The sequence below is a fragment of the Pantherophis guttatus genome, chromosome 4 (assembly GCF_059756535.1).
Source record: "Pantherophis guttatus breed Tessera chromosome 4, ASM5975653v1, whole genome shotgun sequence".
NCBI classification, from domain to species: Eukaryota; Metazoa; Chordata; class Lepidosauria; order Squamata; family Colubridae; genus Pantherophis; species Pantherophis guttatus.
This window is the reverse complement of record NC_142066.1, coordinates 130,674,400-130,699,848: the sequence shown is the minus strand read 5'-3', so window position 1 is coordinate 130,699,848 and position 25,449 is coordinate 130,674,400. Positions and strand designations below refer to the sequence as shown.

The 25,449-nt window shown below is 44.3% G+C and overlaps 1 protein-coding gene and 1 long non-coding RNA gene across 20 annotated transcripts in view; one reads left to right on the top strand and one right to left on the bottom strand.

Moving 5' to 3' along the window:
• KIAA1217 (KIAA1217 ortholog) overlaps positions 1-25,449 on the top strand; it is a 450,644-nt gene that overhangs the window by 229,426 nt on the left and 195,769 nt on the right. For 10 of the 19 annotated variants that reach the window (XM_087892786.1, XM_087892787.1, XM_034402539.3 and 7 more), the window contains one exon: positions 199-482. In XM_087892786.1, coding sequence (XP_087748912.1) covers positions 199-482 — 284 coding nt within the window. Of the gene's footprint in view, positions 1-198; positions 483-13,647; positions 13,867-15,449; positions 15,505-25,449 lie in introns of those variants that run through there. The other 9 variants (XM_087892793.1, XM_087892792.1, XM_087892796.1 and 6 more) reach the window with 4 other exon arrangements.
• Positions 11,858-13,602, bottom strand: LOC117655259 (uncharacterized). Its single transcript, XR_004588613.3, has 2 exons — positions 13,419-13,602; positions 11,858-12,030 (listed from the first exon to the last, which is right to left on the bottom strand). It is a non-coding gene; the product is annotated as an uncharacterized LOC117655259 (long non-coding RNA).

The following is a 25,449-nucleotide window of genomic DNA, read 5'->3' as shown; positions in this document are numbered from 1 at the left end:
AACCTGCTGAAACCCACCTCTGGATAATGGCAACTATCTTTTTAGTGTTATTTTTTCAAAATAATACAATTTGTTTGTTCTTGAATTGAAGCAACTTTGAAAAATTTTAAAAAACTGGATAATATAATTCCATTCATCAATGTGGAGTTTAAGATTTTGCATTAACAATTTCTTGGTTTGTTTCTTTTTTATTCACAGATCTGGGAAAAAGAAATGTGCATGGAGCTTCATTAGATGATACAGATTGTCTGTGGCCTAAAGAATTCATTACTTCTGCAAATAGGCAATCTACCCATTCCAAGGTGGGTCGCCATATTCTTCGAAGACATACTGTAGGTGGCCCTCGGAGTTCCCAAGAAATTTTGGGAATGCAACCTTCTGATATGGACAAAAAAAGAGAAGCGTTTCTGGAGCATCTGAAACAGAAATATCCCCATCATGCATCTGCAATCATGGGCCACCAAGAAAGACTGAGAGATCAGGTATGGAAATAAAATATATAATTTAGGTCTAAAATAGTGTGCAGCTATATCTCAACTGTCACTCTAGTGCCTCAGGGAGTATGTATGTACATGGCCCTGAATTGTGTAAAGTAAAGGTGGAATATAGATCTAATAATAACCAATAAAATAAAATAAAAATCATTTCTAAGGATTCTGGGAATTGTAGTTCCAATTGTTTTGTGGGCATCCAAATTAGTTTTAGAGGATAACCTGTCAGGAAGCTACATTATATCTGTTTATAATTAAACCTGGTGACACCTAGTGACTATGCAATATGCTAACATGCAATATCTTTTTAAAATGATAGATATTTTGCTATTTTTGTGGGCATTTTCTATCCGCTTTGATGAAAATGCATTCATTGAACTGATGCCAATTTGTGCTTATGGAAATTCACTATGCATGTTTGTAGAAAAAGGCATGTTCTCAGAGCAGAACCCAGAAGAATTGTTAATAGTTAATTGAGCAATCAATTATCATTTGTAGCTCTGTTTTTATATGAGCTGATTTTACCTGGTGAGCTCAACAGTTATTTGTGATCACTGGAAGTTATGTGATTATAACTGGATTTGGACCCAAGGTTCTTAAGCAGCTCAGATTTAAAAATCATGCAAAGGATTGCTAAATTGCCAATTGTTGTTAGGTTCTGCTCTTTCTATTATTCAACCTTTCAGAAGAATGCAAAGCTAAGGGAAATTTCCATAGCTGATCCCACAAATGCTTTGGCATCTAGAATGTGTCACTTATGAACAATGTTACTAAAAATAAATAGTGGAATATCCAAGTAGAAAAACATTGATCTTGAATCAAAGATTCATTTCCTAATGAATGCAATTTAAAATATATTGGCAAGAAATATAGAAATATATTATCATTCATTTTGTAAAAATATCATGAAGTTGGTAAAATGAAATGTATACTGAGAAATTTAATTTTAGGATCTAATTTACTCAAATTTCTGATACTGCTACAGGTGTGATGATGGAAAAAGAGCTTGGAGACATTCAGCAAGAATATCAGGAGGGCTTCAGAGATTAGTTTTTATAATCTATTAGCAATTTTTGAGTGTCTGTAATACTAATACATCTATCTAGAGCATTTTGCTACTTGAATACCCTCTGATGCTCTTCTTCCCCTTACTTTCTTCTTCGTTGCCCAAGATGGATAATGACATAATGCCATCTGCATTTTCTGGAAAAAATGATTAAGAGTTCACAAACTAAAAATAGGTTACATCAAATGTATACAAATAGATTGGTGCAGCTGGCTGTCTAGCTAAAGGGAGGAAGTCAGTAGTAAGCTCCTCCCAAGTTATTTGCTGAAATAATGCCACAATTGGGGAAAAGGGACTCAATTGCAAGCCCTGGACGATTGTCTGACTTGCTTATTCCTGCTATTTCCTCTGGTGGGAAATAGAAATATACATGCTGCCTGACATATCTCCATGAGATAAAAGTCAGTTGTGGATGATGTCACAAATAAAATCTAGGAAGTAATCATTTGATCTAGGTGTATATGCTTTGGACTGTTGGTGTTGATTTCACTTAGTTTTTAACTGCTGGAGGTCCTATCTGCTGAAATATTTCAGAAGGTTAGATGGACAGGATATGAATTGGGTGAGTGGGCAACTGTACTTAGTCTCTGGTCAACTCTATGGGCCAGTGCTTTTGTTCGTAGTTCCTAAAGAAATTGTGTAGCTGGATTTACTTATGTGATGGTGAATTTGGTGGATTTGAAAGTGTAACTAAATAATAACTCAACATGAAACAAAATGGTAAGACAAATTGCTTTGGGACTAGGATGTTATCTGAAACTGCTTGTAGGATTTTTGTTGGGTGGGGAGGTTGGAATATTTGTCTAACTTGTTGTTGTTGCTGCTTTCTTTCTACAAGACAAAACCAACACCTTAAGGAAAACAATGTTCCAGACATAGATATTATTACTTTCCCTCCCCCTTTCTACCATTTCATACTATGTTAGTGTTTGTTTTCAAGTCTAATTCCAATAACACTTTAAAGGCAGATGAGGGGTTCAGAAGCATTCTTTAAAATAAGGATTAGAATATAAATCGATGCTGGGCTTGCTATATTCCCATATCTTTTTAATTAAAAGAACCTAAGAATAATAAAAATCCTTCCTCAAATCTCAGTGTGTTTGCTTATCATTGAAAAGGGATGCTCCTGGAAAGGGGTAGGGTATGTAATAGGCTATGATTTGGCAGATAGGAGGAAAAGTCACAGCCTGGACAATTGGTCTCATAAGAGAAATTGGAGTCCAAAGGATGGATCAGGATGGAGAAAATGGTTCCTTCCATCTCAGAAGGAACTCTGCCTAATTCTCAGGAAAGTAAAGGTAGGGGGGAGGAAGTACATTCTGACTTGCAGGATTCTGCTACTGTAACCTTACAGTAAGAGTAGTGTTAGTAGTCATGGTTTTGGTTTCCTACTAGACTACTTTGAAGGGCTGTCAGTACATGACAGAACTATATATTCCCAGCTGCTTAGCTATAGCAAGCTGGCACCAGTAGCTGCAATATAGGAAGATGGTAGAGGCGGATGATCACTTTAATGGCAATGGCAAAGGCGTCTATTCCATACTGGCAGGGAGAAAGTAATGCCAAACTACCCCAATATTTTATCAAGAAAATTATCCTGGAGAACATCTATGGTTCCTACAAGTTGATATTAATTGATAACTGTTGTGACCCAGGCCCAAGTAGGTATTATCAGACGCAATCAGTTCTAAACAAACAGACTTTATTAGAACAGCTGAGAATTAACTCATTCTCAGCGTAGTCCAAACTAATTCAAAACAAATTCTTCATAACACAATTCTTCAGCCTTATCAGCAACCTTGGTCTAATTAGGCAACCTGCCAAAGGCTTTTCTTGGCAATAGTTCAGAAGCAGAAGACGCCGACAAGAAGTAAATGCAGCAAGACAAGAAACAAATTTATCAACGTTGTTTTCCGACAAAGAGCCCAAGAACCATTGCTGGCCTTTTAAGCCTTATGGGAGGGGCCAATCATCTCTTAGCCTTACTCCCGAGTTGTCCTTTTTGCTTTAGCTGCTCTTGCCTTCTGGCAGCCCTTCTCATGCGTGCACTAGGAACAGGCTTCTCCTGTTCCTCTGCCTCTCTGCTGTCAGCCTCTGGAGATTCCAGAGTCCACACATCACTCCCAGATGGCCCTGGCCCCATCTCTGACACCAATGCAGAGCACTCATCCGGGCCTTCCCCAGCCTCCAGGACTGGCCCATATTCTTCCTCAGCCTCCTCACTGTCCAACTCTGTGGCCAGCTCCACAGGCTACTGGTGGACCACAACACTAGCAGATAATAACTCAGTAATAAAATTGAGTGAGACATGAGTCTGAATGGATACCACAGAGATACAGGTAGTCCTCACTTATCAATGTACAGGTAGTCTTGACTTAATGGTCACAATGGCATGCAGCGAAGAGGAGGTTGAGGGGTTTTCTACACAAATTCTTAATGAAATTTTTAAGGGGACCCAGGAGGAGGGATGGAAATAATGATTTTTTAAGGGGAACCGGGAGGAAGACAAAGGGGTTTGGGGGGACGAAGCCACTAAGGTCAGAGCCGAGTCCGGCACGGGGACGGTCTGGAGGGTGCAAGTCGAGGGATTGGGGAGGGGCAGGAGGACCATCCGGAAGAGGAATTTTCCATCAGCATGGTGAATGGGAGGGGCAGATATGGCGGGAGTAGGGGACCATATCATGTGTTGGGGGCGCGCACTCGCTGTTTGAGAGCAATTGCACGCCCCGGGCCCCAAGACTCCACTCAGATACTAGGTGGCTTAGATACTCAGGACCTGGGCCTCCGGCTGATGTTATGCAATGCCAAGTCCGTGGTTAATAAGGCCCCCTTCATTTATGATCTTATACAGGAGGGGGGAGCGGACCTGGCAGCTATTACTGAGACTTAGTTGGGCCCGGAGGGAGGGATCCCCCTGGTTGAGATGTGCCCACCGGGCTTCAGAGCATTTCATCAGCCGAGGGCCCAGGGGAAGGGAGGGGGGTGGCGGTTATTATTAAAGAAGATCTTGGTTCGAGGGAAACCACTGTGCCACAGATTGCCGGATGTGAAACCCTCTTTGTGAGATGGGGTCATGGGGCTCAGATGAGCCTGTTGTTCATGTACCTGGCTCCCTGCCACGTGGCAACGGCCCTGCCCGAGCTACTCGACGTGATAGCCATGGTGGCAGTTGATACACCCAGGCTTATGGTCATGGGTGATTTCAACCTGCCATCCGTTGGTGAGACGTCTGAGATGGCCCGGGAGTTCATGGCTTCCATGACAGCCATGGATCTGACCCAGTTAGTTCATGGCCCCACCCACGGGGGGATCACACTCTGGACTTGATTTTTGTCTCTGGCCAGTGGTTGAGTGGCCTTGTTATAGGGGATATAGACATGGTCTGGTCTGACCACTCGCTCCTTCGCCTAGATCTTTGAACCGCTACACCCCGCCGCAGGGAGGCGGAGCCTACAAGATGGGTCTGCCCCAGGCGCCTGATGGATTCTGATAGATTCCAGATGGAGCTTGGGCTGTTTCCTGAGGTTCTAGCACATGACTTGGTCAGAGACCTGGTGGCGGCCTACGATCGGGCCGCTAGCGGAGCCTTAGATCGAGTCGTGCCTTTGCTGCCTCTGACCCGGTCCCGATCCCTCGTGGCTCCTTGGTTCACTGAGGAGCTGAGGGAGATGAAGCGCCGGAAAAGACGCCTGAAGAGTGGTTGAAGGGCCAGTCTCACCGAATCTGATCGAACACTGGTAAGGTCACATATTAAGACCTACCTAGTGGTGATAAAAGCGGCGAAGTCCAATTACTTTTCCGCTCTTATTGCGTCATCAGAGAATCGTCCAGCGGCCCTGTTCAGAGTGACCCGCTCCCTGCTTCAACAGGGAGTGTGGGAGGACCCTCTGGAGGGCAGGGCTGAGGATTTCGGACGATATCTGTATGACAAAATTGCTCAGATCCGGCGGGATTTGGACTCTGACTGGGTAGATCCGGGCAGGATGACGAGGAATAGTCTTGAGAATGTTATCTGGGAAGAGTTTGACTCTGTGACTCCGGATGACGTGGACAGGATTTTGGGGAGACTTCCCGGGGAGGTCTCACGGGGCTGGCTCCAGGGAATTATCAACGCTTCGTTGAGCGAAGGTCACTTCCCCGCTACCTTGAAAAAGGTGGTGGTGAGGCCTCTCCTCAAGAAGCCCTCCCTGGATCCGGCAGTATTGGCTAACTATCGTCCTGTCTCCAACCTTCGCTTTGTGGCGAAGGTTGTTGAGAGTGGTCGCACAACAGTTCCCACAATTCCTGGAGGAAACGTCCTATCTAGACCTGTTCCAGTCGGGTTTCAGGCCTGGGCACAGCACAGAAACGGCATTGGTCGCATTGGTGGATGATCTCTGGAGGGTTTGGGACAGGGGTTGCTGCTCTGTTCTGGTCCTATTAGATCTCTCAGCGGCTTTTGATACCATCGACCATGGTATCATGCTGCACCGGTTGGAAGAGTTGGGGATGGGGGGCACCGTGTTACGGTGGTTCTCCTCCTTTCTCTCCGACCGGTCGCAGTTTGTGTTGACAGGAGGGCAGAGATCGACCTCGAAGCCTCTCATCTGTGGAGTGCCGCAAGGGTCGGTCCTCTCGCCCCTTCTGTTCAACATTTATGTGAAGCCGCTGGGCGAAATCATCTGTGGCTTTGGGGTGAGATACCACCAGTACGCTGATGACACCCAGCTGTACATCTCCACCCCAGGCCACCCCAGCGATGCCCTCGAAGTGATGGCCCAGTGCCTGGAGGCTGTACGGATCTGGATGGGGAGGAACAAGCTCAAGCTCAACCCTTCCAAGACTGAGTGGCTGTGGTTCCCGGCATCCTGATATAGTCAGCTGACTCCATCGCTGACTATCGGGGGCGAGTCTTTGGCCCCCGTGGAGAGGGCGCGCAATCTGGGTGTCCTCCTGGATACGCAGCTGTCATTGGAGGAACATCTGATGGCTGTTGCCAGGGGGACCTTTTGTCAGGTTCACCTGATTCACCAGTTGCACCCCTTTCTTGATCGGGATTCCATGTGTACAGTCACTCATGCTCTTGTCACCTCTCGCCTGGACTACTGCAACACATGGGGCTCCCCTTGAGGAGCACCCGGAGGCTCCAAGTGGTCCAGAATGCTGCTGCGCGGGTAATTATGGGAGCTGCATGGCGCTCCCGCATAACACCGCTCGTGCGCGAGCTGCACTAGCTCCCAGTGGTCTTCCGGGTGCGCTTCAAGGTGTTGGTTACCACCTTTAAAGCGCTCCATGGCATAGGACCTAGTTATCTTCGAGACCGCCTTCTGCCACCGACGACCTCCCATCGACCCATGCGCTCCCACAGAGAGGGCCTCCTCGGGGTGCCATCAGCCAAGCAATGCAGGCTGGTGACCCCCAGGGAGAGGGCCTTCTCTGTGGGGACACCCACCCTCTGGAATCAACTGCCCCCAGAGATAAGGAGAATCTAAGACCTCCGTGCCTTCCGCCGTGCCCTTAAACTTTCCTTTTCCAACAAGCCGGGCTGGCCTAACAAATCCTTTAAAATGATTTTAAATTCGTATGTCTTTTAAATTTTGGGCCAAATTGAGGTATTTCTTTTTAATCTGTTCTTAATGTTTGTATTATGTGTTTTTATCTGGCTGTACACCGCCCTGAGTCCCCAGGGAGAAGGGCGGTATATAAATTTGAAGTAAAATAAATAAAAATAAAAATAAATAAACTGAGACCAGCATTTTGATTGCTAAGCAAAGCAGTTGCTAAATGAGTTGTGCCTGATTTTACAACAGTTTTGCCAGAGTTGTCAAGCAAATCACCACGGTTGCTCAGTGAGTTTAAATGGTTGTTAAGCAAATTTGGCTTCCTCATTGACTTCGCTTGTTGGAAGCTGACTGGGAAGGTTGCAAATGGCAATAACATCACCCCAGATTGTTGCAGCTTTTGTAAATACATGCTAGTTGCCAAGTGCCTGAATATTGATTATGTGACTGTGAGAATACTTCAGTGGTTGTAACTGTTATAAGTCAATTTTGAACAGTGGCTACATGAATGATTGTAGGTTGAGGACTACTTATAAATAAGAGTGGGAATTCCATTACCAATTTGCGGTCCAAAGGTGCGATGTCATATGTCTATGCCAACTTACAATGACAGCTCCAGCAATCCCAGTTGTAATTGTTAGAGGAATATAAAGGAACAATGCAACTATGCAGTGTTCCATGATTACATGATCACCATCTGCAACATCCAAAGTCCTTCTGGCTTCGCCATTAACCTTGCTTGTCAGAAACTGACGGTGAAGATCACAAATGGCAATCACGTAACCATGGGATGCTGTGACATTGTAATTGCAAGTGTTTGCCAAGCACCCAAATTGTGACCATGTGACCCCAGAGTTATTATATGGCTGCAATATGAGGATCTTCTCAGTGCCATACTAGCTTTGAACAGTTACTGAACGAGTGAACATTAAATAAGGACTACCTGTATTTGTAGGTGTATTAGTGTCTGGAAATAATAGGTTGGGGATTCAGATATTAAGCCTTAATAGCATAAATACTCAAATGATGAAATTTGTACAATCTATTAAACTAAAACCAAACCTGCACATTATGGCTTAGGGTCTAATCTGAATTATGCTAGTGTACTGTACAGAGGATATAAGGAAACGGCCATGTACCTGTCTTTGTGAGAAGTGAGTGAACCATATCTTACATTTGTGTGTATGTGTGTGTGTGTGTGTGCTGGTGTGTGTTGGTGGTTAAACATAGCTGAATTTTTGCATATGAAGTTTGCACATAATGTGGGAAACAATAATGTTTCCCCGTAGCTGCGATTTAGCATATAAAATTGCTCTCAAAACTTCTGATTTCTTTGTAATTTCTGGAAACACTTTCTGCTGCTTTTGTCTTTCTTTTCTTCATAACAGTTTCCAAGCTTCAGATTTTTCCACTGATACATTATTGATTGTGCTTGCTGTTTGTGTAATGAACTACAGTATATTCAGAGATACAGTATATTCAGGGTGGTAACTGAAGTTAATTTAGAAATTATTTTTTCTTAGATTAGATATTTCCTGAGTCATGTAAATATTTAGCTTCAGCATAGAAGATACTTGCAAGCTAAGCTTTGAACAGATCTCTGTAGGGACACTCTTTGAATTATTTAACTTGATATTTCTCCAAACCCAATGGATTACAGAAGGAATGCAGTAAATTGTATTTGTTGTTTATTGTTTTAGATTGCCATATTTGCTAATTTATTAAAATTGCAGAGCTTTTCAGGAATTACGTTTCACCATTGTAAGTGGAGCTCATTTCTGAACAGATCTATATGTATTAGTTTGAAATAATATATCCAGCTTGTATCTTGTATTCATAATTAGGTTGAAATTGTATACTTAATGAATTTGTAAATTTTAGAGCAGCGTAGTTCCTCAGAAGACAAGGAAATAAATCTTAAACACGTGCCCTTTGATTATATGTATACATTATTACAATTAGTAATAGATAATTGTTAAATTAATTTACAAGAAGTGTGTTTGTGTGTGTGTGTAGGTACCGCTTCTGTCTTTAAGGTAAAGGTGTCCCCATAGATTTTATCCTGCTAGTTGAAGCTGACTCTAGGGGTTGGTGCTCATCTCCATTTCTGAAACCAAACAGCCAGCATTGTCCAAAGACGTTTCCACGGTCGTGTGGCTGGCACATGACAGCTCAGAGCATACGGTGAAACATGGAACGCTGTTACCTTCCCAAGTGCTTATATGTGGTACCCACTCTCGCATGCTTTTCAAAGGAACCTTCAGCTTTCCCAGGTAGTTCAGAGCAGAAATACAACCAGATAAGCTCATTCTACTTTGTTGTAAGGCTACCTTAGCAGAATCATGAGGAAAGTATAAATCTCCTGCCATATTTTTTTATAGCCTGGTAAGTTAGGGGGAGGAACTTTTCTGGGTTTCTTTCTCTGCCCATTATGGAGCTACAGGCTAGGACCCTTCTTATCTGATTGTTCCCTAGGCAACATCTCTCGTCTCCTCTCTCTCTCTTGCCCTTCCCCCCTCTCTCAAATTCATTCCCACATACAATTATATCAGCCCATGTACAATGTGTTACAGTAATCTATGCAGGTGATGAATAGGGTGTGAGTGACTGAGCGTAGGGCCTCCTGTTTCAGGAATGAGCGCAATAAACATACAAGCCAAATCTCTGCAAATACCTTCCCAGCACAGTTGTCATCTGGTCATCTAGCAGGAGTCATGAGTCCAAAAGGACTTCCAGAAAGTGCACAGGGCCATCGCATCCATAACTACAGGTAGTAAATTTCAGATGGCCTCCACACCAAAGCTACTCAGTCTTGACCAGAGTTGAGCTGAAACCTGTTGTTTACCATCCACCCATCCACAGCCTTGAAGCATTGAGATGAAAAACATTGATTACTTCATAAAAAGTGGAAATACAGAGCTGGGTAGCATCAGCATACTGATAATACCTCAGGTCATGGTTATGAATGGACTCACCCAGCAATTTCTGTGTGATAATCACATTGGTATTAATCAGGAGCAGAGAAAATATTGAACTCTGTGGCACTCAGCGGGACTAAGGGTGGAATGTCATCAACCGGAACAGCTGAAAAGGAGAACCAGCATGATACAGAGCTAACCCTCATAACCAGTCCAGAAAAATACTATGGTCAATGGTACTGAAGGCTGTTGTGAAGTCAAGTAGAGCAAGGATGGATACACCTAAAAGGGCAACCAATGCAGTTTCAGTCCCTTGTCCAGGCCTGAAACCCAACTGAAAGGTGTCCAGATAATCTATTTTGTTCAGGATCCTTTGAAGCTGTTGCATGACTACCTTTGACAACCTTTCCTAAAAAAAAAAAAAAAAAAAGGTTGGATACTGAATAAAAATTGTCAGGATGGTTTTGTCTAGCAGTGGCTTCCTGAGGATGCAGGGGAATTCTGGGAGTTGAAATCCACACATCTCAGCATTGTGAAACACTGATCTAACCTAATAACGGAGCTGCTTCTACATTTCAACTACTCTGAGCAAAAAGGATTCCAACGAGCCCTTTTTTGGTTGTTTGCTCTTGTAGTTCTACCACCAGTACTCTGAATATTGTCAGGGGGCTAAAAGCCACTACTTAACATTCTAGCATTGTTTCGGAGAGAGACATTTTGAGTGGCATTGTGGCAGTGGTGAAATCCAAATTTTTTTACTACCGGTTCTATGGGTGTGGCTTGGTGGGTGTGGTGTGGCTTGGTGGGTGTGGCTTGGTGGGCATGGCAGGGGAAGGATACTGCAAAATCTCCATTCCCACCCCACTCCAGGGGAAGGATATTGCAAAATCTCCATTTCCACCCCACTCTAGGGGAAGGATATTGCAAAATCTCCATTCCCACCCCAGTCCAGGGGAAGGTTACTGCAAAATCTCCATTCCCACCCCACTCTGCGGCCAGCCAGAGGTGGTACTTGCTGGTTCTCTGAACTACTCAAAATTTCCACTATCGGTTCTCCAGAACATGCTGGATTTCACCCCTGCATTATGGGATTCGGCTGGTGATGTTCTGAATATTTCCTGGGTGGGTTAAAGCAGAAAAGCATAAGTTGTGGGCTGTGCCCATGTGCTACAACCAAGAGATACACATCTAGAGTAGTTGGTCTTGGGCAATTAAGTCTGGTTCACAAGCAAAAGGTAAAGTTGAAAAAGGTGTGTCTATGTCTAGTGTTTGTCTATTTCTGTAAATAACATACAGGTAGTCCTTGACATATAGTTTGACTATAATGGAGCCTGCCCATTATGTTTGTATGACTTGATGGTTGGTCATGTGACTGACCCATTTTTACAAACTTTTTTGTGGCAGTCGTTAAGCAAACAGAGTGGTTGTAAAGTGAATCAATGAGTTGCTATGGATGTGGTTTTGCTAAAAACTGAAATTAAGTGCTGTAAAAGTGATCTTAGAACATTGCAATATCAGTATCAATATTTATTTTAAAACTGCAAATGGTTTGTGGTTTAGAAATAGTGGCTTAAAATAAAACATTATGAATACTTTATGAATAAAACATATTCAATAACATTAATACCTACACTGTGTGAGTCTCAGTCTCTCTCTCTCTCTCTCCCTCCCCCTCCCTCCCCCTCCCTCCCTCCCTCCCCCCCCCACACGCCTGCAGGAATTTGTATCAGCAGAAAAGTCTGTGCCCTCTGTTCTAGAAATAGCTACTCAAACAGCATTTATCCAATAATAAAAGATATAGCAAATGAATTAGAAGTTTGAAAATGAACTCTACAGAAAATCAAATCTCTAGTTGATAATACTGAGTGCCAAGTTTTGTTTTGTGTGTGTTTTGAAACATGATAGTCCTGGTGATTCATTTCAATGCTTTAGCCATCCTGTGTTTGTCTCTTTTGCGGGGCTTCATTCATCAAGGAGCTGATCCAGGAAACCACCTTTTTTTTCGTCTGAATAATCTATGGGGACACAATCACATCCATTGTAATTTTTCTGGGAAGCAGCCAGGTACAATGACAGTAAGGAGTTATGTTTGTCAGTTTCATGATTATAAAGGCACCTCCTCTCCTCCTCCTCCTCCTCCTCCTCCTCCTCCTCCTCCTCCTCCTCCTCCTCCTCCTCCTCCTCCTCCTAACAGGATTCAAAGAAAATAGAAGTGTGTACTGTAAATGAGCTTCTCCAGAGAAAGCATACACCTAAGTCACTTCAAAGTTTTAAAACTGAATTTAAAGTTCCCACCTTTCTGTATATGTCTTGGGGATGGTGGGAAAGCTACTTTTGGAAAATATAGTTCATGATAGGTCCCTTTATTTCCCATTGTTTGTCCTGGTTTGAAAGTTTTCAATAGTTATCTATTGAAAGAATTGTTTTCTAAACACTGACATGTACACAATACTGTACTAGGACTCAAGCAATATACTAACAGGTATGGCTCTTATTTATTAATCAAATGTATATAGTCTCCTATCTCACTGATTCTGGGTGGTGCATAACAAATGAATAAAACTATATGTGAAAACAACAAAGCAAAAAATATATAGTCACTTTTATTAAAAATTAGGTGAAGAGAGTGTAAGAATAACCAACTCAGCAATAGAGCCATTTAAGCAAGTCTCAAAATGGCCTCCTTCACAAGTTTCAAAAATATCTCCTACACACTTTGGCAGATATTTCTAAAAAGGATAGTAGAAAGTATCACGATTCCAGAGGGTACTGTGACACGGATGGGGAAGAAGATGTTTTGCTCACCTGGCCACGAAATCTGACTTGAGCAAAGTGATTCCAGTTGTATGTATACCCCAGAAGAAGGGAGATATAAAGAAAAAAGTGGTATTCTATTAAAATGTTCTGCATGATTTAGAAAGGCAGCTCCAGAAGTGATGGCAAATTTCTCCTTTTGTAGGAACAGTGTTTCCCACTGAAGTCCATGGGAGTAAGCTTTCAACAGGTGAGCACATCACCAAAAAAGATATAAAAATCATTGTTAAAGCCAGGAAGAAGTCAGAGTTAAACAGTGTGTGCTAGGAAGAGCTCATAGCAAGAGGCAGGCTTTCTGAATAAAATGGAGAGAGCAAGCTTCCAAGCGAAACCTGTTTGACAGGTTGTACTACTTAGAGAGGATTATTGGTTCCTTAAAAAAAAAAAAACAATAATTACAAAAGGAAACAATGAACCCGCTGAAACTATAATATTAAAACTCGGTGAAATCCAGCTCGTGGGCATAACCATTCTGGGGTGTGGATACCCCTTTAGAATAGTCATTCTGCATTGTTGGACAGGAAAGGTAGACAACCAATATATTGCTACAACTTGTTTTTTAAAGCACTATATTCCTGCAGTAACTTACTTTGCCTTTCTTCTGAAACAGAAGTTTCTTCTGTTTTTAATTGTGAGTTAACTTCTGGAAGATTGTGTGCCAAGGAGCAGATGGTTAAACATTGACTCAAGACAAATAGCTAAATTGTATCCTGTGGTCTGAATCTGACAGGTTACTTTGCTGTACGGGCAGGTGGGGTTAAAGTAACCATGGAGATGGGTGATATCATACTCGGAAAGCAAGTTAAGACAGCTAGTGTAACTTGTAGCTGTTCAAAGTCCCATAGGCTGGAGGAGGCTTTCATGCAAATGAGAAAGTTTGACTCACAAAAGGGGTTAAAGGAGTTGCGGTGGAGACATGGAAGATGTTTCACCTGCCTGGGTTGTAAAGAGATTTTGTTGTGAATTAAAGATTTTGGTGGCTACAGGAAATGTTCTGGAACTAATCTCTTGGGCTGCCTTTGGAGTCCTCTAATTAGGTAAACAGACGCTTCCTTTTTATCTGACAGAGGCTATAATGTGGGATGAAGTTTACTTTGCTGCATTGTCTTCTGGAGAATAGAGTTGAATTAATCTCCCGTATGTATTTCTCTCTTGTTTCTCTCTCTTGTTCTCTTCCCCTCCTTCACCTGCCCCACCCAACTTTTGATTTAAATGATCAGCCAATATTCCGTGGGGTGGGAAATGCGGAAACAGTAGCTTGATTTCTGTTGGGGAGACATGCTAGAAATAGGAAAGTGTCATTACTTTTATTTCAGGAACTGTTCTGATCGGGTGCTTTGATTTTTATTGTTAGGCTCAGTGTGAGTGAGTTCATGTGGCTCAAACTTTAGAAATGTTCATTTATGGAAAAGTTTTCTGAAGAATAGCTTTAAAACATCTCTCCTCTTCTGATAATACATTCCTATCAGAAAGAAGCCTGGAAGTTTTGCAATGGAAGAATATGATTCACACTTTTTCTTTCTTTTCTCTGGCAAAAAGTTACTTGGCTAGCTAGAAAATGTTTCCTTGTTTTTTGTTGCTAGCATGTAGTCGTTGTGGGGTCTGTTGCTGCTGTTACCATCAGGTCATCAAAGAAAGTGGTTTAGTTTTCTTGAGATGAATAATGGGTGTGTTGGCATAAATCTTTGAAGCAGAAAAGGTCACCAGTTCAATTTAAAGGACTTGGTAAGATGAAGACTGGACAGGATTGTTTCAAACACCTTTTATTCTCTTAGCAATCTGACGAAAATGGAAAGCTGTAAAAAAAATTTTTTATCACTTTGCTTTCCTTACTAGTGAATTTTAGAGGCACAAAATGCTTACAAAATAAGTAGAAGCAAATGAAACTATATTTTGTCCAGAACATTGTGAATCTAATTCACATGGCACTTGTGGATAAATTGCTAGTAGTAGTTTACTAATGGTAATTTATAGAATTAATTCCAAGCCTGATTTTTTGTTGTTGGTTTAAGAAAGGACTGATGCTTTATGTGTTTAATATTAAAATATGCCATGGTGAACGTGTCAAATAAATTGGGTGATTTGCATTAATTATGCTGATTGTGGTTGATGAAGTAGAAGAATGGAAGGAGATATGGAGCAACCAGAGTCAGTTCTAATATTCCATGAATAAATTTATGGTCGAGAACCATATGTAGAAAATTGAACATTTGATTTTAACAAAAATAATATACTAAATCAATAAATATTTAACTATTAAAATCCATCATGATATGGTGGCAACAACAGTATATTTATATTGTACTAGTGTAGGATCAGTATATTCTGAGCTGTTCAGCTATAGTTTTTCTGCCTAGATCACACATATTGCTTCTGTAGTGTTTTAGCTTTCTAAAGCTAAAAGAGAGAAAATAGCAAACACTGATTTACATGAGATTTGTAAGCCAGATATTCATGGGGAAGGGCAGCTATTGGATCTTTGCAACAGAAGTAATGTTTGTATTTATGTCAAAATTCAATGAGATGGGAATGCTGAATTTGGAACATTGCCATAAATGATGCTATAAGGAGAATGAAGGTATTTCAAAATAACCATTGGAGCCATCTTTTTTCTCCTTAGGCCTTGTCCCTACCTGGTACTGGAGCTGAAGTTCAGCATAATTGGATGGCACTAGGTTGGATGAGATTTGAATTAATATTTTAAATTGAGTCTAGTTTATCACTGCTTTGAAAAATAGAATGCTGCAAGTTTTTTCTCTTTTTCTATTGTTATTGTTTGGGGTTGTGTTTATGAGATCTATAAGCATTCAAAAAAAGGACCTCTGTTTCTCCTGCTCACAAAGCTTTGCCCTGCATCAGAGTCTATTTCTAACATTCCCCTTAGCTAGAGAACAGTTCAGTGGTTGCTTTGATGTGGTGCTGCTTTCCAAAGGCATCAAATTATTTTGAATTACCCCCTAGTATTTTTGTGTTTCTATAGAGGATGTAATATGATCAGGTTTCCACTCTTTGGTTTCTAAGTGCCTTTATTCATCCGCTTTCCATACCAGAGATACTCAGCCATATTGATTTTCTGAAGACTAATACTTTGCACTTTTTTCAGCAAAAATATGAAGCCACTGCAGCACTGCAGCCACTGGATACATAGAAGGCAGAGAATGGTTTCAGGTGCAAGAGAAGGACAGTGGATGTAAATTATTTGGTTTGCTTGTATGCCAGTTGGATCAATCAAGGTCTTATCAGGGATCATGTTGAAGGGATATTGATCATCCCCACATGCTCTAACGCAACGTTTCTTAACTTCAGCAATGTTAAGTTATGTGGATTCTAACTCCCAGAATTCCAAGAGGGGATACTTGCTGAACACTGGTTGGGGAATTCTGGGAACTGAAATCTACATATCTGGCATTAAGAAACACTTCTGATGCACTTGCTATCGAGTCTGGGGCTAATTTGTTCTGTATTTATGCCAGGTATGCCTAAAAGAAGACTGTAAAAAATCCCAGCTTCGTGGAATTTTCACAACAAAGACAAAGGCAGTGTTTTTTCCATGTACAGCAAATTCTGGAATGTTTTCAAAGAATGATTCTTTTGAATCATTGATATGACTGACTCTGTAACTCTTACTCTTAAAGCTTAAGTAGACAGGACTGAGATAGCATAGTGGATAGATTCATGTTTGAATGTAGAAAGTCCAAGATTCACTTCTGATTCTGGGAAGAACCACTCTGCATATTGAATGAAGAAAGTATTATTTTTAATTCTAGGAATTGATTCAACTGTATCTAACATATGAGTCAGAAAAGAATATTAAAACAAATGGCATAGACATAGAGCAATAAATTTTTCCCACTGTAAGTCAATTTCCTAATAAAAAATTATTTATAATAAACTAACATTTCAAACATTCAAGCAAAAAATTCACCTATATGATAAAACTACTAAAAGGTAAAGAAACTCCATGTCTATTTAAATGAATTTCTGGTGATATCACAGTATCACCATCATGGCCCTTGCAATCTTTTGATACAAAGGATGCAAACCCAGTTTTGGTTTGAGATGAAACCCAGTGATGAGTGATATTGTGCCAAATGCTTGCAATTGCTCAGAATTTCAGCAAACGACAACTTTTTATTTGGTGAGAAATTACTGTGGGATATAAAGCAGTTGCTGTCTCTGAAATTGATAGGCAGTTTAAAGGAAGCGAAAAGTCTAGCCAGCCACAAGGCAGCTCAATGCTTTCTTTACGCGATCTAGTTGCCTACTGAAAAAGGCAACTAGATCAGCCTACTGAAACACAATCTAGTTGCCTACTGAAAAAAAGAACTGCCTTATCTGCCTTTAAACTACTCTGCAAATAAAGGAATCAGTAACTTCCCATGCTGGTGCATTTCAATTCAATCCTGGTTGCACTTTATACTGGAATTAAAAGTGTCTGTGGGGTTGGAAAAGTGGTAATTTAGAAGTGTAGTTTGAGATTTAAAAAACAAAAACAAAAAAACAGCAGCTTCCTGTTTTTCCATATTTTTTTCAGAATGTTATTAGGGAGAAGATCAATAAGGATGTGAATGGATTTATTAAAAGGCTGTTTGGCTATCAGAACAAGTTTTCCTAATAAATTTTAACCCCAGAAAACGTGTGGCAGATCTATTTTAGGCAGAGGGTATACGTTGAGGGTATACTCAAGGCATCCCTAAGAAGGCAAATCCAACTGGATTCTTTTAAAAATTCAAACACTTTGGAAGAAGAAAAAACTAGTATAAGCTCTCAAAATATTTAAAAATCTTGAATAACTTTTAAATATTGTAGCGCGTGGGACAAAGAATGCCTTACATCCCAACATAGCAAAAGCTTAACTGATACAGACTTCTCGAGAAGATATTTTCATTAGCTTAGCCATGATAGGTCTTTTTAAGGCCATGTAAGCTTTTTAAGGACATTTGAAAAACATCTCCTCCAAAATTATCTGGGTAGCACTAGTAGAAAATAAGCTTTGATTGTGCTCATCTGAAAAAAAAAACCTTCTCTACACTTGCTTTTATCTCAGAGATGCTGTGCACAGCCTATAATCTTTGTTAATAGGAATATTTAAAGGAAAAAAAGACCATAAATAATATGTTTCTTGGAGTAGACAGCCCCTCCTAAGTACTATAATCAGTTTTACACCTGCACAGTAGAAAGTAGAAGGTAAGCCTTTGCTCTTCCAGAAGCTCTCATGTATTTCTTGGTTGCAAGTTGGAATGTTACTGGGTTTAAGCCGGGGAATTTCGGCAATGGATAGTGCATTTATATTGGAGGTTAGTAATATAAACAGTGTGAGGTGCAGCTTTCTAAGCATGAATGCACAAAAGCATTTGTAGTTTTGCATCTCTCTGAACAAAAGCAGACTAAGCGGGTCAGTTAGTTCTGACTGATTTTAATCTCCCAAATTTAAAACCCCCTTTCAGAGAACTGTTAGGAGAGTGCAAATAAACAAACCGGGTAAATCTCTTGCTGAAAAGGTTTTCTGTTTCTTTTTTTTTTTTTTTTTTTGGTAGTGAATACACTTGCTGAAATAGCACAACAGAAAGAGGGAAGAAAATCCTGCTCTTATCACCACTGAGTGCATTCTTGTTTTGTTCTGTATATCCTCCTGGCTCTTCCACTTGGTCTGTTCTTCCTCATTAAATTGCACCAATTTAGCAAAATTCATGACAGTGAATTTTGGGTGTTGTACACCAAACATCAGGAGCTGTCATACCCTTTGATGTGGGGGTGAGGTAGGAGTGGCTCTGTTTACTTGCACCCCAGGAGAGACACAGTTTGCAATTTCTGTGTGGTCTGGCCTTTATTCATTCCTCTTCCCATGCAATTCAATTTCACAGCAGTCTGCAAAAAAACACCTTCAGCTCTGTTTCCTTCTACCTAGGAATCAGCAGTGACTATCCTCTACAGAACGTCAGGTCCTATGCCTTTAGGGTGCCTTCTCTTTGAAGGGCTGTATCTGGATATTGCTCTACTAAGGATGTCCAGGTCCAAGTTAAAGATAAAGATATTCAAGACATCAGTGGAAGACTTGAAGCTGCCTATCAACATTAAGCCTCTGGACCGGTGTTTCTCAACTTTGGCATGTTTAAGATGTGTGGACTACAACTGCTAGAATTCTCCAACCAGCAATTTTGGGAGCTTATTTTTTATTTATTTATTCAATTTACATGCTGTCCATCTAATATGGAGGTGACTCTAGGCATCTTATAATCATTAAAGTTGAAGTCCACACATCTTAAACATGCCATGGTTGAGAAATACTGATTTTGGACACAGAGATTACCGGAGTCAACTGCACAAAGCGTTTTCTGTGTTGTTGTATTTCTATTGCAATAATTTAACTCCTCTCTCAATGTTCATCAGTGCATATAAATGATCTTCTGTAGATTTGATGAAACACTATTCTCTTTTGTCTTCCCACGTTTAATGTTTCATTTTTTAATTTTTATTTTCAATGACATGTAATCTGCCATGGCTTTCTCCCTTTTTCCAGAACGCTGCTACTACACTCCAGCATTGGGAAAATCCTCTTCTCTGACAGCAACTGAGAGAACTTTTTTTCACTTATCTACCTACTCTGTGCTCTCTCCACGCCCCCTTTTGCACCCGAATCCCCAGTCTTTCTCTCAGTTGCTGACAGACTGAGAGGGTTTTCTCTGTGCTCTGAGTATTGCGGTAGGCCTTTTGGTTATTTTTGATTAGCCCCCTTTTTTTGTTTCTGTTTAGTTCGGGCAGGTTTAGGTTTTCCTTTTCTGTGGATCAGTCAGTTGGTTGTCGGTTTCGTGCCCAGGGAGCTGGGTCGTGCCGGCGTTTGCGCTGCTGCGCTAGCTGCCGCCGGCTTCTGTCCCTTCGGGGCGGATCCGGCCGGATTTCCATCGCTGTGAGGTCGGGGCTGAGCGATTTGCTCCCCGACCGCCGCTTCAGACCTTCGAGCCGCTGCAGGGACGTTTCCAGGAGCGGCTACCGGCGCCCCTCACAGCGCGGCGTGGTTTGTCCAGCGACTGTCCCGTCAGGTTTCTGCGGGCGGCGCTGCGATTTCAGGCTTGATCGGCCTCATTTCGACCGCCGTGAGTGTTGGCTTGGGGGGGGGTGCGGCGTGGCTTTCTGTTGCTCGCCACCCTCCCGCCGTGAGGCGGCCAGCCAGGTTATCATCCCTGAGTGGCGTCCGTGTGCAAACGGCGCCAGGGGAAAGCGCCCAGTCATTCTACAGAGCGAGGGCGGGCCGCCATTTTATTCCTACGCCACCAACGTGCGGCCGCCATTTTGAGCAGGGGCGGCCGCCATTTTGAGCAGGGGCGGCCGCCATTTTGGATTGCTCAGGGCAGCGCGGACCCTAATTAAAGGGCCGCAGCCTTTGTTCTGAGAGCTTGCTGGCTGAGTCTCTGTCCCGGTCTGGGCATTGACTCAGGAGGAGGGAGAAGGGGGGGGAGCGTTTGCAGTTATCGCTCACCCCTTTGGCAGCCTTTTGTGCAAGGCCTTCCCACACACCTGGGCAGAGACAGGGGTGCCCTTGTACTGAGCGTGGCAGGAGTGCCAGCACTGCTTGCTGGGTATAGTGCATTGCCCAGAGCTGTAGCCAGACTATCAATTACTCAATTAATCAATTAAGCAAGCTTTCATCCAATCAATCAATTAATCAAGCAAGCTGATACCTATTAATCAATTATTTAATTAAAGCAACCAGTCATTCAATCAACCAATCAATTGATCAAGCAAGCATTCATCCAATCAATTAATCAATTATTCAAGCAGCTGACATCTATTAATCAATCAATCAATTATTGATTCATTTCTTATTTTTATTACAAATCAATCTGTCCATCAATTAATAAATAATTACTATTCAGCTTAGGGCATTCTCACCATGGCGGACTGTTCGTTCTCCTCAGACAGTGATCAGGAGGTCAGCCCTGTCAGATCTAAGTCCCGCAAGAAACAATCGGGCAAACGCTCTGCATCTGGCGGTCACAAGTCCCGCCACTCTAAGACCTCCTCTGCCGCCGATAAGGATGCTCTCAGGCGTCATAAGGCATTGGAGAAACGATGTGAGAAGGCCAGGCAGGCGTCAGCCTCTTTATGCGGTGGTGATGCGGGATCAGCTCAACAGTCTGCTCCTGTTCCCGAAGTTTCGGAGCGGAGAGGGGTCCAATCCGGTTCTTTGGCTTGGCAGAAGGGCGTGTCCCAGTCGATGCCTGATGTGTCCTCAGCGGGTTTGGAGGCCTTTCCACCTCCTAGACGCCAGCCTTCGGCCACCTTCACGCCTACAGCAGCGGGTCTCCGAGCGGTGGACAATCCTCCGCCTCCGTCTCAGTTCGACTTCCAGACGATGTTGTCTACGACGTTGGCTTCTATTATGGCGGCTGGAGCACAGTCAGCGGCCCAGACATCGGCGGCGGGGACTTCTTCAAGCACGTTGGTCACCTCAAGCTCCCGCAGGGCTCGCTCCCCCTCGCCTCGTGAGTCTGTTTCGTCTGAGGGTTCGTGTCAGGACGAGGAGGGCCCTGACGACCTCGAATTCTCTGAGGATGAAGGTCTGGTACCTGACACTCCAGCCTTCACGGGCTTGTTTCGTCCCGCACTATTCAAGTCCCTCCTTCACAAGGCTCGCTTGACTACTAATTTGGGTTCGGTGGGAGCACAACCCCCGACAACCCCGTCTGAGACCGGTCCTCATGATGCCCTATTTAAACAAGTCAAGCAGGAGAAGGACTTTATTCCGTGCCCTCAACTGTTCGCGGATGTTCTGCAGGCTCCTTGGGCCCAACCAGGGTCGTCCACTGCACCAAGCAATTTAGATAAGAAACTGTTCTGTGCGGCGCCCGAACTGGAGGCCATGTTGGACTTGCCTACAGTGGATGCACCGGTGGCGTCTCTCACTTCTCATTCGATGGTTTCATCTGATCCACTGGAGGGTCTCAAATCGGAAGACAGGCGCACTGAATTGGCCTTTCGTAGGTCTCATCAAGCCGTGGCCTGGACTGTTAGAACTGCCACGGCTACTTCATTCTTCAATAGGGCCTCGTTGATCTGGCTGCGCCAACTTCAGGAACGGCTCCCTCCAGAGGATACCCGTTTGCGCCACGATATTAACAAGATCATTGCAGCCACAGAATATTCGGCGGATGCTTCGTTGAATTCTGTCAAGTTTGCATCGCGGGCGTTGGCGACATCTGTCACATCGCGACGCCTTTTCTGGCTACGGCCGTGGAAGGCCGATGTGAAAACCAAATGGAAGTTGGCGGCGGCCCCATATAAAGCTCCGAACCTGTTTGGCACGGCGTTGGAGCCGGTCCTTGTGGAGGACAAAGACAAACGCAAAATTATGCCCTCGTCCTTTCGCAGACAAGACAGGCGTTACACCCCTTACACGCAGCGTCAGCCATTTCGTTCTTACTCGGGGCAGGGAGGCCCCTCAACTTACCAGCAGTCATTCCAAGCTCCAGATCGCTTTTCCGACAGACAGCGTTTCAGAGAGCGCGGCAGATCTCAGTCCTCCTCCAAGCGCCCCTATCGTGGGTCCACTTCTAGGCCCTTCAGAAGGGGCAAATGACTCACCGACTCCGGGGCCAGTGGGGGGACGTCTCCGGGCCTTTCGTCATCAGTGGGCCCGGTCCACTCTGGACGAGTGGGTGCGTCGCACGATTTCGGAGGGCCTCGCAATCGAGTTCACGGATCGGCCCCCACGACGGTTCATCCGGTGCCCAGTGCCCCTGTCCACAGATTCTCGCAGCCTGATGGTGGAAGAGATAGCACACCTGCTGGAGATCAACGCGATAGAACCAGTTCCGTTGGACCAACTGGGGACAGGCTTCTATTCGATTCTGTTTTTGGTTCCCAAAAGTTCGGGCGGGTTCAGAGGCATTCTCAACCTCAAGGAGTTGAACCGGGCGGTACGTTACCGTCGTTTCAAGATGCATTCTCTTCGGTCCATTCTGGCATCCATTCGCCAAGGGGACCTGATGCAGTCGGTGGATTTGCGAGAGGCATACCTGCATGTTCCAGTACTTCCTTCGCATCGACAGTTTCTGCGATTCGAGTATGCGGGCAGGCATTACCAGTACTGTGCAATGCCGTTCGGTCTTTCCTCGGCTCCCAGGACTTTCACCAAGCTGGTGGCGGTAGTGGCCGCGTCTCTCAGTGCCGTTCCGGTGAGAGTGTTATGTTACCTGGACGACATTCTAATCCTGTCCTCGTCCAGTACACAAGCGGCGCAAGACAGGGAAGGGTGCTTTCGGCGTTCCGGGAGCACGGATTCTCCATCAACTTGGACAAGAGCCAGCTTGTCCCCACGACCTCAATTTTACATCTCGGGACCCTGATAGACTCCGAGAAGGGTCAGGTTTTCCTGTCTTCAGAGAGGGCGAAGAACATCAAGTCGCTTGTGGGCCAAGTGCTGACCCGGAGGAAGGCTCCTCTATTGACTCTATCACGATTGTTAGGGAAGATGGTCTCGTGCTTCCGCATTGTTCCGTGGGCACGCAGACATTCTCGTCCACTGCAATGGCTACTTCTTCCGTTCCAGAGAACAGGCAGTTCCAACTCCGTAAGGACAGTGTTCGTGCCTCCTCAAGTCAGACTGTCACTGAGTTGGTGGAAGTCGCCGGCCATCCTGCGAGGCTGCGATTTCCTGGAGCTAGACCGGATCGTGATCACCACCGATGCCAGTCTCCATGGCTGGGGAGCCCACCTGGGTGCCCAGGTGGGCCAAGGACAATGGTCTCCAGAGGAACGTGCACAGAGCATCAACCTATTGGAAGTTCGAGCCATTCGTCTCGCCCTTCTGCATTTCCGGGCGCTGGTTTGGGGCCGTCATGTCCTGATTCTCACGGACAATACATCTGCCAAAGCGCACATAAACTGGGAAGGGGGGACGAAGTCACAGACATTGATGCTCGAGTCGATATGTCTGTTCAACTGGGCGGAGAGAAATCTGGAGTCCATCCTCGCAGACCACATTTCGGGGAAAGCCAACACACGAGCGGATTGGCTCAGCAGGGAAGTGATCGACCAGGCCGAATGGCAGCTGCTTCCCAGTCTATTTCAGGAGATTTCTCTTCGCTTTGGACGACCTCTGGTAGACCTGTTTGCCAGTCCGACCAACGCCCAACTTCCCCGGTTCATCACTCGGTATCCAGCTCCAGGGGCGGAAGACACAAACGCTCTGCGGTGTCGTTGGCCAGCGGGTCTATTATACGCCTTCCCTCCTGTCACACTGATTCAGCAGGTGGTCCGCAAGATGATGGCGGAGAGGGCAGAGATGTTATTGGTGGCACCACATTGGCCCCGCAGGCCGTGGTTCGCGGATCTTGTGGAGCTGTCGGTGACAGACCCGTGGGTGATTCCTCCACATCGGATCGTGCTGTGTCAGGGGGCCATTCGTCATCCCGAGCCCCAGTGGCTGCAGTTGGCCATCTGGCATTTGAGCGCGTCCTCTTGAAGAAAGGCCGTTTGCCGGATACGGTAATTGGTACGATTCAGTCGGCCCGTCGACCATCCACGACGAGGATCTACGAGGCCTCATGGAGAGCCTTTTGCCGTTGGTGTACGACTGCTCATGTGGATCCTACATCTGCGACGATTCAGGATGTCCTCATTTTTCTACAGGCGGGATTGGAACGGGGTTTGTCTCCAGCCACTCTCAGACGTCAGGTGGCGGCCCTGGCCACTGTGTTATCCTGTCCGCCGTACACCTCCTTGGCTCATCATCCGTGGGTGAAGGGGTTCCTGCATGGAGCTACGAACCTGAGACCGCCTACGGTTCATCGTTATCCCTCTTGGGATTTATCTTTAGTTTTGCAGGCTTTCACATTGTCTCCGTTTGAGCCGCTGGGTTCCGCCTCACTTAAGTTCCTGTCGTTCAAAGTTGCATTTCTTCTGGCGATCACGTCGGCTAGACGCATTTCTGAGTTGGCTGCTTTATCCGTTAGGAAAGACTTGTGTATTTTCCATGCTAATACTGTGGTCCTGAGGATGGACCCTGCCTTTATGCCCAAAGTTAATTCGTGGTTTCACCGGGCGCAGGAGTTAGTGCTTCCGGATTTCTGTCCATCGCCGAGACATCACCGTGAGGTTCTTTGGCACACTCTGGATGTGCGCATTGCGACGTTACATGCGTAGGACGGCGGCGTTTCGGAAGACGGAAGCCCTTTTTGTTTCGTTCCATCCTGCATCCATGGGTCAGAAAGTGTCGTCGACTACGATTGGTCGTTGGATTAAGGCCTGTATTGCTTCTGCTTATGAGAATCAGCGTCGTCCTGTTCCTGGGAACATTTTACCTCATTCGACTCATTCGACTCAGAGTGCGGCTACTTCGGCCGCCTGGGCTACCCAGGCTTCTGTGTTGGACATCTGTAGGGCGGCTACTTGGACTTCTTTGTCGCCCTTCATAAGACATTATCGGATTGATGCCTACGCTTCGGCTGAGGCGTCTTTTGGGCGACGTGTTTTGCAGGCGGTGGTGTCTGGGTCTTCTGGGGTGACTGGTGTTTTGCCCGACCCTGGGAGTTAGGCTTGGGTATGTCCCAATGCTGGAGTGTAGTAGCAGCGTTCTGGAAAATGGACATTGACTTACCTGAATGTCCTTTTTCGGAACA